Below are 15,405 nucleotides of genomic sequence, written 5' to 3'. Positions count from 1 at the left end.
TTTTATTTCAATACCTGCAATATGCACACTGATAGGTTTGAACAGTGTTTATGGCAACTGGTGAGAAAAAAACAAGTAATGGAACACTGGAATGGTTGAGGGTAGGGGGTTGTTGCAGGAGGAGCTGTTCAGTGGGGCAGTGATCCATTACCCTGCCTAGGGCCCTATTTGACCATGATCTAGCTCTGGTATTTAAAGTAGGAATATGTACACAAAGGTAGTTAACTCATTTGCACCTAGAGCCCTTAGCCAGTTTGTGTAACAGCTTAGCTAATAAGTGTGTTGAGGTATCTTTTCTTCTATGCATTTAAATAATTGAAGGAAATGACTGGAGTAGATTTCCTGGGGAGTGACCTTCCTGTGGTGTGGCTCAAATAGGGGTGTTTCAGGAGTATGGTGTGGGTGAGGCTTAAGGGGCGCCACAACACTACTTCGCCTAGGGCGCCATTTTAGCTAAGAAAGGCCCTGATTGTGGTTTCTGTCAAATTAGTGGCAAATCATTATAGACTGAAGTTAGAAAATAAATGACAGACATTTGAGTTTCAGATTTCATAACCTTCAGGAAATCCATGGTAATACAAAACCTGTTATTTTATCAGCTTTCTAAGTTTGTAAGAACAATATTTATTTATTTATTTATTTTTATTTTTACATTTGTTGACCGGGAAAGTCTGACTAGGCTCCACAAAGCCTGTTTTCAGCAGAGGCCCGCTCCAAATGCATGTCTTTAGGACAATATTTAAAATTGACCCTATTTTTGGGTGTTTGTCCCACTTTTATGTATGGCTTTGTCCAGATTTCTTTCTCTACAAGGTTGAGAGGTATGAAAACCCCTTTCATTGTAATTTTCATGGATTTTTTTATATGGTAAATTGAAAAGTATATATATTATTTGTTACTTATAAGTACAACATATATCTGACAAGAGTGAAAGAGCTCATCTTTTGTTCTTACTTAAATTGTAGGTTAAACAAGCAATAGGGTCATAGGTTGATACAAGGCTATCTGCCCTAGGGCACTTATAAGCCTAGCCAGAGTGTGTTTGGCTTTCGCCATCCTTTTAGATTAGTTGACTGTGCCTCTGTATAGTAGGTCACAGAAGGTAGCCATATCAAGGTTGGTTTACTGTACCTCTGTCTAGCAAGGACATAGAGGAGATCCCAGGGGTAAACTTACGATCTCCCATCCACTCATCAAGATTTCTCTTGAATAGGGTCAGTGAGGGGTTCTGCCTAACATGGATTGGGATTTTGTTCCAGAGTGAGGGGAGCCTCTGGGATATGAATCTGTCCCTCCAGCATGTCCTATTTATTTTTGTACTGAGGTTCAAGTCCCTGGAGCATGTAGCTCTAAGGGATTTGGATTTCTTGAGGTGGAGCATGTCCATTAAATCTGGGTTGGACATGGCTTTATATGTCAGACACAGATCGCCTCTGAGTAGGCAGTACGCAACTGAGTAGAGCTGGAGTTTCTTTAGCCGAAGTGCATAGGGCATCTGTTTGAGTCCCTTGATCCTCTTGGTGAGGTACTTTTGGGGTCTTTCCAGTTACTGCAGGTGTCGGGTAAGGTATATCCCAAATGGGGCATTGTATTTAATTATGGGCCTGATAAGTGATGAGTAGAGGGGCACAATTACCTCTCTTGATCTAGATGTGAACCCTTTTGTGATAAGTTGGGCTATATAGAAGGTCTTTCTAACTACTTTGGCAATGTGACTGTCAAAGGAGAGATTACTATCTACTTGGGTCCCCAAGTCCCTAATTACTTCTTCCGTACTTAATGGATTGCCACCTATGTGGTAATTTGTGATCACTTTGTTTTTCCCAAAGGGGATGACAATGCACTTTTTGGCATTTAGCTTTAGGCCATGGCTCTGGCACCAATTATCCGTCTCTGTGAGACCGTTTTGGAGGATGCTTGTGTCAGCCAGAGAGTCGATTATGGCGCCCAGTTTGCAGTCATCTGCAAACTTTGTCAGCCATAGTCCACCCATGTTAGTCTGTACCTCGGAGAAATATATACCGAACAAGAGAGGTCCCAGGACTGAGCCTTGTGGGATGCCACTTGTAACTGGTTTAGAGTCTGACATGGCACCTGCAATTTTGACCATGTGGGTTCTATCCCTGAACCAGTTTGCAACCCATCTTGTGACATAGGGGTTGATATTTAAGCTGGTGAGCTTATTTATGATGCCCGAGTGGGGTATTGTGTCAAAGGCTTTTGCGTGGTCCAGGTGGGCTGTGTGGACTACCTTCCTTTCATCTATGGCTTTGGTAACAGTTTCAAAGAAGTTGACCAGGTTCAAGAGGCAAGATCTGCCCTTAACAAATCTGAATTGGGTAGGATCCAGTGTCTGGAGGTTCCCGATGTCCTTGTTTATGATTTCCATGATGATACGCTCCATAGCCTTGCAGACCAGGCTGTTCAGGCTTATAGGGCGATAGTTTCCGGGGTCCGTTGTGGCACCACCTTTGTGGAGCGGGACCACTGTTGCTGTACGCCATTCCCTGGGTACATATCCTGTAGTAAGGCTGAGTTTGAACAGTGTCTTTAAGTGAGGGTTTAGTTCTTCTTGGAGCTCATGTAAGACGCAGCCCGGGAAACCGTCTAGTCCCATTGATGCTGCGTTTTTTTTGTTTTGGAGAGGGCAGCTCTCACCTGTGCATCTGTGATCACAGGGAGGCTACATTCTGTTGGGATAGACATTTGCTCTTTTGGAGGGGAAGGAGGGGAGAAGTTTGCACTGAACCTTTCTGCCAGGATGTTGGCAATGTCTGTGGGTTCAGTGTATTTTTTGTCATTTTGCACTAACTCAGAGCATATCTGGGAGTTGCCTCCCAGGTTCCTAACATGACTAAAGAAGGCCTTGTGATTATCCTTAGTGTCTTGTGCAATTTTTCTTTCGAAGCTTGCCTTAGATGATTTTATGAGGGATCGTAGTTTCTTGCTAGCACTGATCAGAGACGCCTTCCCTTTTTGGGATTTTGCTCTATCATGTAGTAGCTTCCTCCTTCTGTTATATAGCTTATTTATGGCCGGGGTCCACCAGACAGGTCTCCTGCCTTTGGAGGAGTGAGTCTATTATTTGGGATAGCATGCTCCATGCATTCCTGTAGGTGTCCATAGAATGCTTTTGTAAAGGATTCTGCATTTTGGGCCGTAGTTTCCACTGGCCCGGGGCCTTTGAAAGATTTCACCTCGGTTTTGAGAAGTGTGAAGTTTGCTTTTGAGAAGTTCTTCACTGTGGTTTCCTTGGCTGGGGGTGGGGACGGAATATGGATGACCAGTGAGATTAATTTATGGTCTGATCTTACCAATGAGGGGTATAACTCTGGTGTGGAACATAGAGACCCCATGTTGGTGATGACCAGGTCCAATATGTTTTCCCCTCTTGTGGGCGTGGTGACCAGTTGTTCCATAGCATTTGAGTTTATAAATTCTAGGAACCGTTGGGTGAGGGTGTTTGGGCTTGAGTAGTTTTCCCAATACCAGCTTGAATTCTGTTTTCTAGTTTTAATAAGAATGTGAGGTGATCTTTAACACAGATCTTACATGAGTATTTATTACAACAGTCTATTTTTGCAGTCATATGCTGCTATTGTTCCTGTACAACTGCAGCCCCCCTCCCTTTTTTTGGTTTGTTCTTCCTTAAGGAAAGTATTTACTACCCTTAAGGCTGGAAAACTACATTTCTTCTGTACTAGGTTTATATATAAATATATCTATCTATCTATCTATCTATCTATATATATATATATATATATATATTATATGTAATGTATATCTGTTATTATAGACACACACACACACACACACTTTAAGCTCATGGGGAGACAGCCTCAGGAGAACTCCATACATTTTTAATGCAAAGCAGGTTGAGGAGGCAACAGTATAAAAGTTAGTACAAAATTAAATACTCTTGACAACTATATATGGTTAACATGATCCAAAGAAAGACTGTAACAGACTTGAGTCGATCAACTAACAAATATTAAATCAATAACCAGTAATACGATTAGACTGACTTGGAACTACTGCGCCTTTAAAGAGTATTTTGATTAGTAACACACCTTTAAGCAGTGGGAGTGGAATAAGGAGTGTTTAGGTCATAGTGTTTTAATATTTTATTAGGAGGTGGGTCAGACAGAGAGCGATATAGAAATGAGTCAAGCTGCCTTAAAAAAAGGAGATCAAGAGACTAGTGCCAGGAAATGAGCATATACAGCAACAGATAGAGACGGTGACAGGAGACAGGGAAGTAACCGGTCTTAAAAGAAAGGCAGCTAGTTCTACAATTGTGCGCATTATAAGGGTCCACTGCTTTTACGGGTTTAACAAGCATTGCTTAAAGATAACATCACGAATTCATATTCAATCATTGGGTTTGTATTAAAGTCCAACCGACTGCTGTATATATAGACAGTAGGCATGGCGAGCATACCAAACGGAACACAAATGGAGGACGAGGTAATTGTTTTTATGTGCATATTTTTTATTAAAGTTTGGCATTGCTATTGTGAGCTTACTGTGGTAGTAATAGACCTTCTTAGGTCTAGAGGAAAGTAAGGGAAGCACAGTAGCCGTATACTGTCAGACATTCCCTGGCTGATATACCGACATGACGTGAATGAATCACCAACAAACAGTAGTAATTATGATTCAAAAGCACTCGAGCACTTTTATGTCGTGGGTGTTTTTGCTTGAAAGTGGATGCTGTATACCGTTTATTGTATAATAGGATCACAGGCTCTTATAATGGATTTGGATGTTAAAAAACTTATTGGCTTATGAGGTCTTAAATGTAATTACTTTAAAGGGGATTCCAGTTTGGTTCTACTTCTCACAGGGACTTGAGTATGTTTTTTTAGCCTTGTATAATAACCAAATAAGGCATGCAGAGCAAGATCTTTGCGTCCTTAGTGATGCAGTCACAGTGGGTTTAACTGTATCGGCATTATTATTTGTAATGAGAGATGAACTACTCCTCTTGCTCTTTGATATAAAAATGAATTAAAGTGACTTACTGATACGACCATTGACTTTGCTTCCATAGGTGTAGTTGAGATTAGGCCGGCAGGTAGTTGTGCAGCTGTTGCTACTGTGCTGTTTACGTTATAGGAACCTCTCTCGGGATAGGCTGCCTAGAGGGTGAGAACCTTTACTCGTTGTCTTTATTCGTTTAAAGCAGTTAGCGGTGGCAATCCTAGTGTGACTGACATAAAGTGAAAGCGTAGTACCTTTCGCCTCCCCTTGTGAAACTTGAGCGTGTCCTGAAGTTTCAATGAACTGAACAATGACAGCAGTTAATGTTTTTTTATGTAGTGCTGTGTGAATATCTATGTGCATTCGTCTGTTTGTCTGTATTGGTCGTATATAATGATGCACCATTGTTTTTTTTTCGTTATATTGACATTAGAATTTGCCCTCGTTTTAGATGTGTTGCTGCTCAAAAATTAAACATTCTGGTGCTTTCAACGATTTTCTTACATTCTACCAGGCATATGTGCCTCGAGATGCTTGTGGGAATAAGACACCGAAAGATGTAGAGCTGGTAGTGGAAAATGGATTGTTGCTGCACGCCTGCACTGCACATCAGATGCTGCAAGTAATTTGCTTTGCGTAGGAAGGCACTCTAATGATGTGCTTGAACGTGCATGCCCCGCAGACCCATGTAGTAGGTTTAGTTATCTTCCTTTTAACATCTGCACATTCACTAGTTGCACGCTTCTGGTAATCAGTGTGTGTGTGATTTTTAACCCTTTTCTTTACTTCCACTACGTACTTGCTATTGGCCTTCGGAGTAGCTGTAAACTGGTAAAGTAAAAATCCGTAGCTTCCAACCATTATTCAGTTGTCAGGCAGAAACTAAAAATGACGAGCATTTGTCCACATTTTAGCCTCCTTTATATTCTGGTCTTTTCCTCATACACACAATTTTGTGGTTTTCTGAAAAAATCATCGAGGATCAAACTCGGTAAATAATCTACTGTAACAGTGACTAATAATGACCTGCATTTGAGTTTCAGACTAAGTATCTTTCAGAAAATGTATGGTTAACACAGAAGGCTTTCTAAGTTTATAAGAGCAAAAAAATTAAAACCTGTTCATGTTTTTGGCCTTCGTCCCCCATTATTTTGGACTTTGTCCAAATATTTTGAGTTAAGAGGTTGAAGGGGATTGACGAGTAATAAAAATCCAAATTGCGATCATTTCTTATTTGTAGGTATTTATTTATACAGCTGTTAGAATAAATTGATTTTGCATTATTGTGCATTTGCTAAATAATTATCATCTTTAAATGTAAGTACTACAGCGCTTCAGAGATTGAATTCATTATTACTTTGCTGTAAAGGGCGGCCATGGTGGTGCAGTGGTTAGTGTTGTCGGCTCACAGAAAGAGGTTCTCCAGTTCAATCCTCAGCTGGGGTGCCTTCTGTGCGGAGTCTGCATGTCCTCCCTGTGGTCGCGTGGGTTTCCTCCCACATCCCAAAGATATGCTGCAGGTGGATTGGACACTCTAAATTGGCCCTTGGTGTGAGTGCGAGTGAGTGAGTGAGTGTGTGTGTGTGTGTGTGTGTGTGTGCCTTCTGTGGAAGGTTGGGCGCGGGGCTGGCAACTCGACACTGTAAAACTCCACTGCCAATTATGAGCAGACAGATTATCTGCTGTGGCGACCCCTGACCAGGAAAAAGCCGCAAGAAGAAGATTACTTTGCTGCAAAATCACACATTATAAAAGGGAAGATTTCAGACAGCTGTACCTCTCAGATGTCCACATTTTTGCATAATGTCCAGTTTTTTTGCCATGTATATTTCTTATATTCTTCATAACATTTTTAGTTTTCTGGAAAATCATTGAGGACTGAAGTCACCAAGCAATGACAGAAATTTGAATTTCAGATTTCATATGCTTACCTGTTCTAGCAACGTTCTAAATTTATAATAATAAATGTTAAAAGCTGTTCTTGATTTTTGGGCCTTTGACCCCCCCCCCCCCCATGAGATTGAGAGGTGTGATCACAGAGTTTTAAGATCATCATGAATAGAAACAGCATAAAACTTAATTGATTGCCCCCTTGACAAAGGATAAAATTAGGTTTTTACTAGTAGTATTCATATTAAGTGAGAATAGAAGGATCTTAGCTTTGGCATAGAATGCACTAAATGTTAGCTTTCAGAGGCTTATTGATAGAGGACTGTTATTTTTAGGTATTCGGAACTGTTGTAACAGAAAATACATTCCTTACTGACAAGTGTATTCATAATATCGACGCTAAATAACTGGCTGCTGTCCCACCCTATGAACCCCCCACACCTATCCCTATTCCATAATTTCTAAAGAACACATCTGCAAAAGCCTCCTGTACCTCAAGAAGTCTGAAGATGTGAAAGTTAAGAGAGAGGTAATTGGGAATATGTACTTTTTTAATGGGGGAGTAGGGATGAGATGTAAACATTTGGCATGTTCTAAAAATTCCTACATAGTAGTTTGTGAGACATTTTGGAGGAGCAAATGGCTGTAACTAACAGCATTTTCTTTATATCTGAGATGTAGGATCTGAATTGTTGAAGAGTAGTAAGGTCTTACTATGTTTAATGCTACTTCCTGGCAAAATGCAATTACTAGAAAATGGAAATCAAAATCTAAACCAACTGAAACTGACTGCTGTAAATGAGATAATAGAACTGGGGATAGAGTCTTTAGAAAATGGACTAGCCAAATTGCAACACATGTCATTTATGAGAATACGTGTAGAATTATGTCCAGGCAGAGGAGTGAGGCTTAAGGGAGGCAGGAAATGAGCTCTATAATGTTGGTGTGAATGATAATAAATATATATGTATAGAATTTGTGTAATGCATTGTTACTATGGTTTGTTTTATTTTTTATTAATTTATTAAAAAGTCGTAAAGTCAAATGACTTGGAACATCATACACGTAACATGATAGGAGTTCCCACTGATCAATCGCATGTATACAGTCACCATACCATGGTGGTAGGGACGAGTCCCTAATAACAAACTACCCAAGTTAAAAAATTGATCAAACCAAATGCATAAATCCAGAAGCAGAAACTGTGTCCTGCAAACCCCAAAAACTTCCATGTCTACGAGGAGTTCATTGTGTGTAAAACAAATATACTTTATTGGCCTTTGCTTTTTCTTGACAGTGTCATGTACATCTGAGGCCAAAACTAGGGTCATCTCAATTAGTTTAAGAAGGATTAATGGGAATTTTTTTATGTTTTGTTCAGTCCATCATGAACAGTTTAAAATGCCCTTTTGTCTTGGATATAGAAGAGAATTTGGTAGGTTTATCAGATATTTCACTAACATGGGTAAGACACAGTGTGGCTAATGAAATCCTTCCATCACATGTTATCATTCAGTTAGTGGCTAAGGGTGTGATGTTGCTGACAGGACCAGTATCTGTGTAGTCTAGAGTGATAGACAGTGTGCTTTGTACCTGATGGGCTTCTGAACTTTCCTTGGAGAACACAAGTACTGAACAGGAAATTTGGCCATTATGTCTTTCATATTCCAACACAAATATATAAATAAACCTGATTAAATATTTATTTATTGGCATATGTTTACTGGAAAAGTCCAAACTGGGTCAGGATTATTCATTTTCAGCACAGGCCTGGGGATAAAAACTCCAAGACATCAACCACTTTGCTAAAGTATACTATTCCAGTATACTCCTGCATTTTGTTTTCATTCCTACACAAGTAAGTTGTGATGAAAGGCATTAACATTTGTATGGCTTTCTTAGATATTTCAGGATATTCTATGTAAATTTGTAACCAAAAGTCAAGAATTTCTTCTTGTTTGTATTTTGATTTTAATGTTGAATCTGTTGATATGTCAGTTAATTGTTCCCCTTCTTTCAATAGCAAATTATCAGATTTATTGTAATAGTGAAACAGATTTTGAATTTAGTCATATGACCATATCTAATTTTGAGAGTAGTGCGTTAACTTTTTCATTGATTTTAATTATGTGCACCTTAAGTACTTGAAAGGATGAAGTAAGTTCATTTAAAATTGAAAACGTATAGGCCATAAATTGCAACCATATTTCATTATCTAAATTTGGGATATACTCCTGTTTCTGTTCCTTTAAAAAAATTCTTATTTCGATCTTTTAACTCAAAAAAGCTTCATGATTTTACATCGCGATAACCATCGCACTTCTGCATGTAATAGATTCTGTGCTTGCCAGGTAATTCTTCACATAACAAAGCAAATAATCTTGAATTTAATTCTTGTTTTTGAAATTTATAATTTTTACTATTTCAACTAAAACCTTTACATTTTCGGCATATATTTCACTATGAATGTGTGACTATGAAGACAGCAATGAGAATGTTCAGTGTGTGGAGCTATTGCAATTATTCGTGATATTGCTCCTTTCTCTGGACCTAATAAGGATTTTGCCCCATTCATACAAATGTGTGAACAAAAATCCCAACTTATTTCATGTTCCTGCATGTACGTATTAATGAGTTCAAAACTTTTTTCTCCAGTAGTCCTCTCTACGAGAGGTTTGCAAAAAAAGCATGTCCTCTTGGATTGTGGAATTAAAGACGTAGCGAACCATTACAATCAAATTAGCTAAACCGGCAACATTTGTGGATTCATCCAATTGCATGATAAAACCATGTGGAGAAGACTTTAAAAGGCATATTATTTTCACAGAATAGTGTCATCTCCTTAATACGTCTCATGACTGTGGTATTTGAGAGTGGTACGCTGTCAATTTGTTTAATATATTTCTCATCAAGTTTGCAAAATATTATATTTTTAATATAGGGTTTTATTAAATTTTCAGCAATTGTATATGCCTCACCTTTTTAGCAATTTGATAACTCTGAAAGAAGCCTCGAGATGCTCCATTGTCAGAATGCATGTACTTTGAAAACGCTTACTTTATTTTTCAGTTTGTCACAGTTACCTTGAAAGTATTCAATATTTTTATTACGTAGATATGGATGATTTGACTCCATGTGTCTTTTTTTAATTTTGCATGATTTAAACTACTATTACTAGTGACTTCTTCACATTAAACATACAACCCATTTGGCTCGTCTTTATTTCTCATCCTAAGTAAAGCCAAATGCTAAGTAGTTTTCATCATATTTTCACTTTTTGATACTACTTTCACTTAATTTAGGTTTTTTTGGTAGCATCAACTAACTGCTCTTCAGAAGATAAAGCAAATGTATTTGCATTGTTTGTAGAAGTAGTTGGTAAGTTACCTTCTTTTCACTTTTCTGTCTAAAAAGTGGGCTAGATCTTAAGTGACCGAAATTACATTGTAAAATACATTTATTAGGACTAAAACAAGAGTTGAAAAGAACTTACCTCATATGTAATAGTTTTTAAATTACTTTCATAATATTTCACTCAGTCCTGATTGCATTGGGTTCTCCTCCTGAGTTAGCAGTGGAAATAACCATCCATTCAGTAATGCAGCTGGATACAGAAGCACCACTTTTTGAGTTGGCAGAAAAACAAATTGTGCTAAACTAGCATTGCTGAACATACATTCAGAAAATTATCCTAATCACTAAAACTAAAAATTCTTTACCTATAATTTTATTTAGCATAATTGCATTGGGTGTGATGAGGATGAAGAGAATTAGAAATGAGTACATTAGAGGGTCAGCTCAGGATGGTTTGGAGACAAAGCCAGAGAGGTGACATTGCATTGGTTGAGGAGGGATGCTGGTTATATTGGGAAAAGGATGCTAAGGATGGAGCTGCCAGGTAACGGGAAAAGAGGAAGGTCTAAGATAAGGTTTATGGATGTGGTGAGAGAGGACATGCAGGTGGTTGGTGTGAAAGAGCATGATGCAGAGGACAGGAAGAAATGGAAACAGATAATTTGCTGTGGTGACCCCTAATAGGAGCAGCTGAAAGAAAGAAGAAGAATTGCATTTTTCTCTTTCAGATGATACAAGAGATCATCCTTTCCAGAAGTGGGGATACATGTACAGCAGTATTTATTTTTTTTTTTTTTATTTTACAGTTTGTAACTAAACAGAAATTTCTAGAAACTTCATCTGGACAGCAAGAGAAATGAAACCTTCATTATCATCGCTTGTAATGAATGCAGATTCCAAACTATCTCTTTAAGAATTGCTTCCTTTATTCCATCCCTAACGAAGATTTTGGACAGTTTGTGTCTTTTGGCTTTTCCCGGTTAGTGGTCGCCACAGAGGCCGGTCCGCTAATGATTGGCAGTAGAGTTTTATGTGCTGGCTTGCCGGGCCTAATGCACAACCTTGAACGAAGGAGTGCTCATTCACGCATATCACCACACAGAATATGCTCTAAGTGAGAATCGAACAGGCAACATCTAACTGTGAGGCGACAATGCTACCGTAAACTTCAAAAATGCTTTAGTACCACCATTGCATTAAATTGTCTGGATGTATGTTTCAGATATATAAAAGTTATGAATAGTTCATTAGGCCAGCGCAGTCTTACATTTAATGTCTTGATAGACTGCAAAGGAGAAAATTGAGTATAGTCAAAGTACAAGCTAACATGGACTCGTATGTTGGATATGTGCATTGTTCCGCATACAATTCGAGGTCAGTGACGGCTACTGCCCAGTTAGCTTTTAATACGAAATTCATGATTTGCTGGCTTGAATGCTACCCTTTAGTCACTGAGGTGGTAGAATCTGTGTTCAAGAAGACCAGGATGTTACTGTCCACTGTCCAAACACAATAACAACAGCAACAATAATGACAGCAGTAGCCTGTTTGCTTCATTTTTACTCTGCATGACTGAAAATATGGAGATTTATTTAGCCCTGTACTTGTCAGTTGGCGATTAAAAAAAAAAAAAAAATAAGGAATTTCTCTTATCCGAGTTCAGCAAAGATAAAGACCGTTCATTTTATTACTTGGAACTTATCTCCTGCCACGTAACCCATTATTTATACATTAACTTAGTTTTCCTTGTCCAGATTAGTCTGTCTCACTAGAACCATAGCTCATTTTGTGTATACACAGATGCAGGACCAAAGTGCATATTTTCATATAAATGCTTATAGCACATTTAAAAACCAAGGCAGAATTACATTTAAATGAAATAAGCTTATGGAGGGTGTGTGTGTGTGTGTGTGTGTGTGTGTGTGTGTGTGTGTGTGTGTGTGTGTGTGTGTAGGTTATCGGAGTTCCCTACACAGCTGTCTATTGCATATTCTATTTAAACTTTTTAATTTTTAATTCACTTGTACCCAAGTACTGTTTCTGCTGGAAGATCTTTACCCTTTGGGCCTCTGCTGAAAATGTCCTTGTTTTTTAAGGCAATGCAGTCATTAACATCATTACAGGCAAATATGATCAGTGATAAACAAATAAATGCCTTTCTGGAATGTCTCTCAGACTAATGTATCATCCATATGAGAGAACAGTCCATTAGAAACAGGGATGTTGGCTAGTGAAATATGTCTTACAGTTTGCTGTACAAGCTCTTGACTTCAGTTACTTATCTGGGCCCTTACCAAATAACTGTTAACCACCTTGGGACTTTCCTCTCCACCTGTGACCATCAACAGTCCTTACTAAGGTTTAGAAAGAGCCAGAAGGGATGAATTATCTTGTTTTACACACTTAATGTAGTTGATCCAACAAGATTATTGATTTAATAATGCATGTGTTCATCAGTACATTTGTATGCCAAGTATGATGATACAAAGTCATAGCTGTCAAGAGGTACGAAATGGGCCCAAAACATGTGCTTGTGCTGATGTTAAGTGAAGAAGTTAACAATGAGTCAACAACACTTTTTTTTTTTTTCTTGTTGATGTAAGGCTCTGAAGACTGTCAAACCTGAAAATTTAGTCAGGCTATGTTAACAAGTGACAGTTAACCGACCTTATAGGTCTTGCACTACAGAAAAACCCTCATGTTTACTATTACAGCAGTCTAACAATATACCTGTTTGTCGTCTTGGTTATTATTTAACTTTGAAGAGATGTGTAACTTTTGTTCCAGTTGAGACTGACCCACCAAATGCCCAAGGGAAAACCCCATGGTAACCTTGCCAATCCGAAGCCAAAGGAGTGGTTTATTCTAGCCATGGATAGTGAAATTGTCTTTCTTCTTTTATTATGGATTGTAGGAAGAATTGACACTTGCTTACTGGTTGGGCTTTTTATATAGGAAAAGGTTACTCTGACTGCTTCCTGGGAAATGGAACACTATGTGTTTTGTAACTGGTAGCAGTTTGAAAGAATTAACATGATTTTTAAAGGGTTTTGCCAGTTTATTATTTTGTTACATACAAACTGAGACTGTAATTTTGCACCCCTAGTTACCACAGCTAATACTTCAGAATGACAAGTTCTGTTTATTTGGAGCTATAAGCTGTTTTAATTTCTTTGATACTATATATTTCAATGACAAGTTAGTATTTTATTTTATAGAGGTCCAAGATCTATCTGATGCCAAAGGTAATTGTACTTTGTCAAGCTAGCCATATTGCCCCCCTTCGCATTGTAAGTTTTGCATGTGAAGTCAACCAAAAAGGAGTAGAATAAAGGACAGACTGAACAATGGCGGAAGGAGAGGTGCAGTTTGAAAGTTTTCCAGAAAAGGAAAGGGTATGATATTTCGCTAGTCATCTGCTACATTTATTTAAATTTAAACCAGATAAATGGACCAAATATATCAAACAGGAAAAGAACCAGAAAGTTCTGTTAGACTTATTTAAAATGAGTTACTTCTGTGTTGCTTACGTTTTGTGTTTCTTCCACCGGACACTTAACTGCTGTACAAGAGGTAATGAAACATATATATCCCACTCTCTTTAGTGCCCCCTATGTTATTAAAATAAATATTAATTTATTCTGAGAAGAAAAGACCGCATGTTCAAATATTGTTTCCCATTAACTTTTTATATTTGATTGCCACTAATGTTCATGAGGGTCCTTCTGCTGTTTTGCTAAACTAAGTGGATATCTTAGAGATCACATACCTGATAATGTAATGCCATGAATGTGCAGATAGAAAATTACAACTTTGAACTTGCAGACTAAGACTTGGTGCTATTCGCCTGTTCTAGAAGGCATATGATCACTGTCACTGAGTAGCAACACAGAGATTTGTGCATAGATGGCCTACCCATACATATCAACTTCATACAAATTTTCTTTTGAGATGGCGATATAAAATAAAACAAATGCACTGAGCAATAAATTATGCAGTAAATTTTATTTTTAACAATTTAATTCAGTGGAATTGTATTGTATACAAGTACAGACGTACCGAAGGACACAGTGTGGTGGTTTTTTGCCTGTGACGTCAATATTTTCATCATATTTGTTACTTATTGTGTTCAAAAAGTCTATAGAACTTTGACTTTCATTCGCGGAACCCCAGTCTTCCATGGAAGACAGTTTTACACTGAGCTAATCGAAGGAAGGACACTCTGCAAACTCGGAGCTATAATATATAACATTAAGTATCCTGTTTTTTGTTTATTTTGTTCTTTATTTCTTTGTTATTTATAGCACTTTGTGTACTGTGTATTTTTTAGCTAGTTTCACTGTGTGTGAGGTATTAACTGGAAATTGTCCACTTTTATTAAGCATCTGTTGGGTTGTTTGTTTCTGATAACTTGTTGCAGTTAAACTCTTTTTTTTTTTTTTTTTTTTTTTTTTTCCCCCAGAGGCTCCTTTAGCAGTTTAAAACTTTCATTTAAAGGCTTGCTGCTGCTTTTCAGCTGCGAGAAACATTTCTGCAGTTTGTTTCCTACCCTCCCTCCCTGTTGGTGTAGTGTTTTTATAGATGGTGGCTTTGCAGTTGCCCGCCCCTAGTGTAAATTTGATCTGGGACCCTCCTCCCAGTCTAGTGTCATTACCTCATTCTACCCAGTACAGGGAGAACATTTGAGAAGGCCAGTCAGCTTAGTTTCTGCTACTCCTTTCTCTTTCCATCTCTTTCCACTAAAAAAAAAAAATAAAAAAAAAAAAAAAAATTTTTCTAAGCTTGTTTCCTGCCTTTCCTGTGGGTAGTTTAGCCTGGATATAGATTTGCTTTGTCCAGAACTATTTGTAGGCTTCTAGGGCCCAAGCCTTTCTGTGTTGAAAGGAAGCCTTCTAGCTTTAATTTTGTTTCTTAGAACTACACAGTTTTTGTTTCAGCACTTGTTCAGAACTTATTGTAAGCAATAAATAAGCTACAAATTACTACCAGCACTCAACTTTCCTCACTGCCTAGAGGAAAACAGTTTCTAGTACTTAACAAATAAGCACCTATCCAGGCATGTCTAAGGGTCAGTCCCCAGTGTTTTTTCTCCTGTCTACCTGATGAATCTGGGCATCTTGGGGCAATGCAGTAATTGCCTCATGTACACAAACAGCCCTCTCCTCCTACCACCCCACA

General features: G+C 38.2%; 1 protein-coding gene and 1 long non-coding RNA gene across 2 annotated transcripts in view; one reads left to right on the top strand and one right to left on the bottom strand.

Annotated features, from left to right (window-relative positions):
• Positions 1-5,542, bottom strand: part of LOC122806626 — a 122,182-nt gene extending 116,640 nt beyond the window's left edge. Inside the window, exon 1 of the long non-coding RNA XR_006365528.1 lies at positions 5,025-5,542. This is a non-coding gene — a long non-coding RNA (uncharacterized LOC122806626). The remainder of the gene's footprint in view (positions 1-5,024) is intronic.
• The window catches only part of TTC39B (tetratricopeptide repeat domain 39B), a 1,202,733-nt gene continuing 1,191,463 nt past the window's right edge, over positions 4,136-15,405 (top strand). Inside the window, exon 1 of the mRNA XM_044077204.1 lies at positions 4,136-4,467. Coding sequence (XP_043933139.1) covers positions 4,429-4,467 — 39 coding nt within the window. The 5' untranslated portion in view covers positions 4,136-4,428. The remainder of the gene's footprint in view (positions 4,468-15,405) is intronic.

This window comes from Protopterus annectens, chromosome 7.part0 (genome assembly GCF_019279795.1).
Source record: "Protopterus annectens isolate FY-2018-M chromosome 7.part0, PAN1.0, whole genome shotgun sequence".
NCBI lineage: Eukaryota > Metazoa > Chordata > Ceratodontiformes > Protopteridae > Protopterus > Protopterus annectens.
Note: the sequence above shows the minus strand (reverse complement) of the source record. Positions and strands in the feature narration are given on the sequence as shown.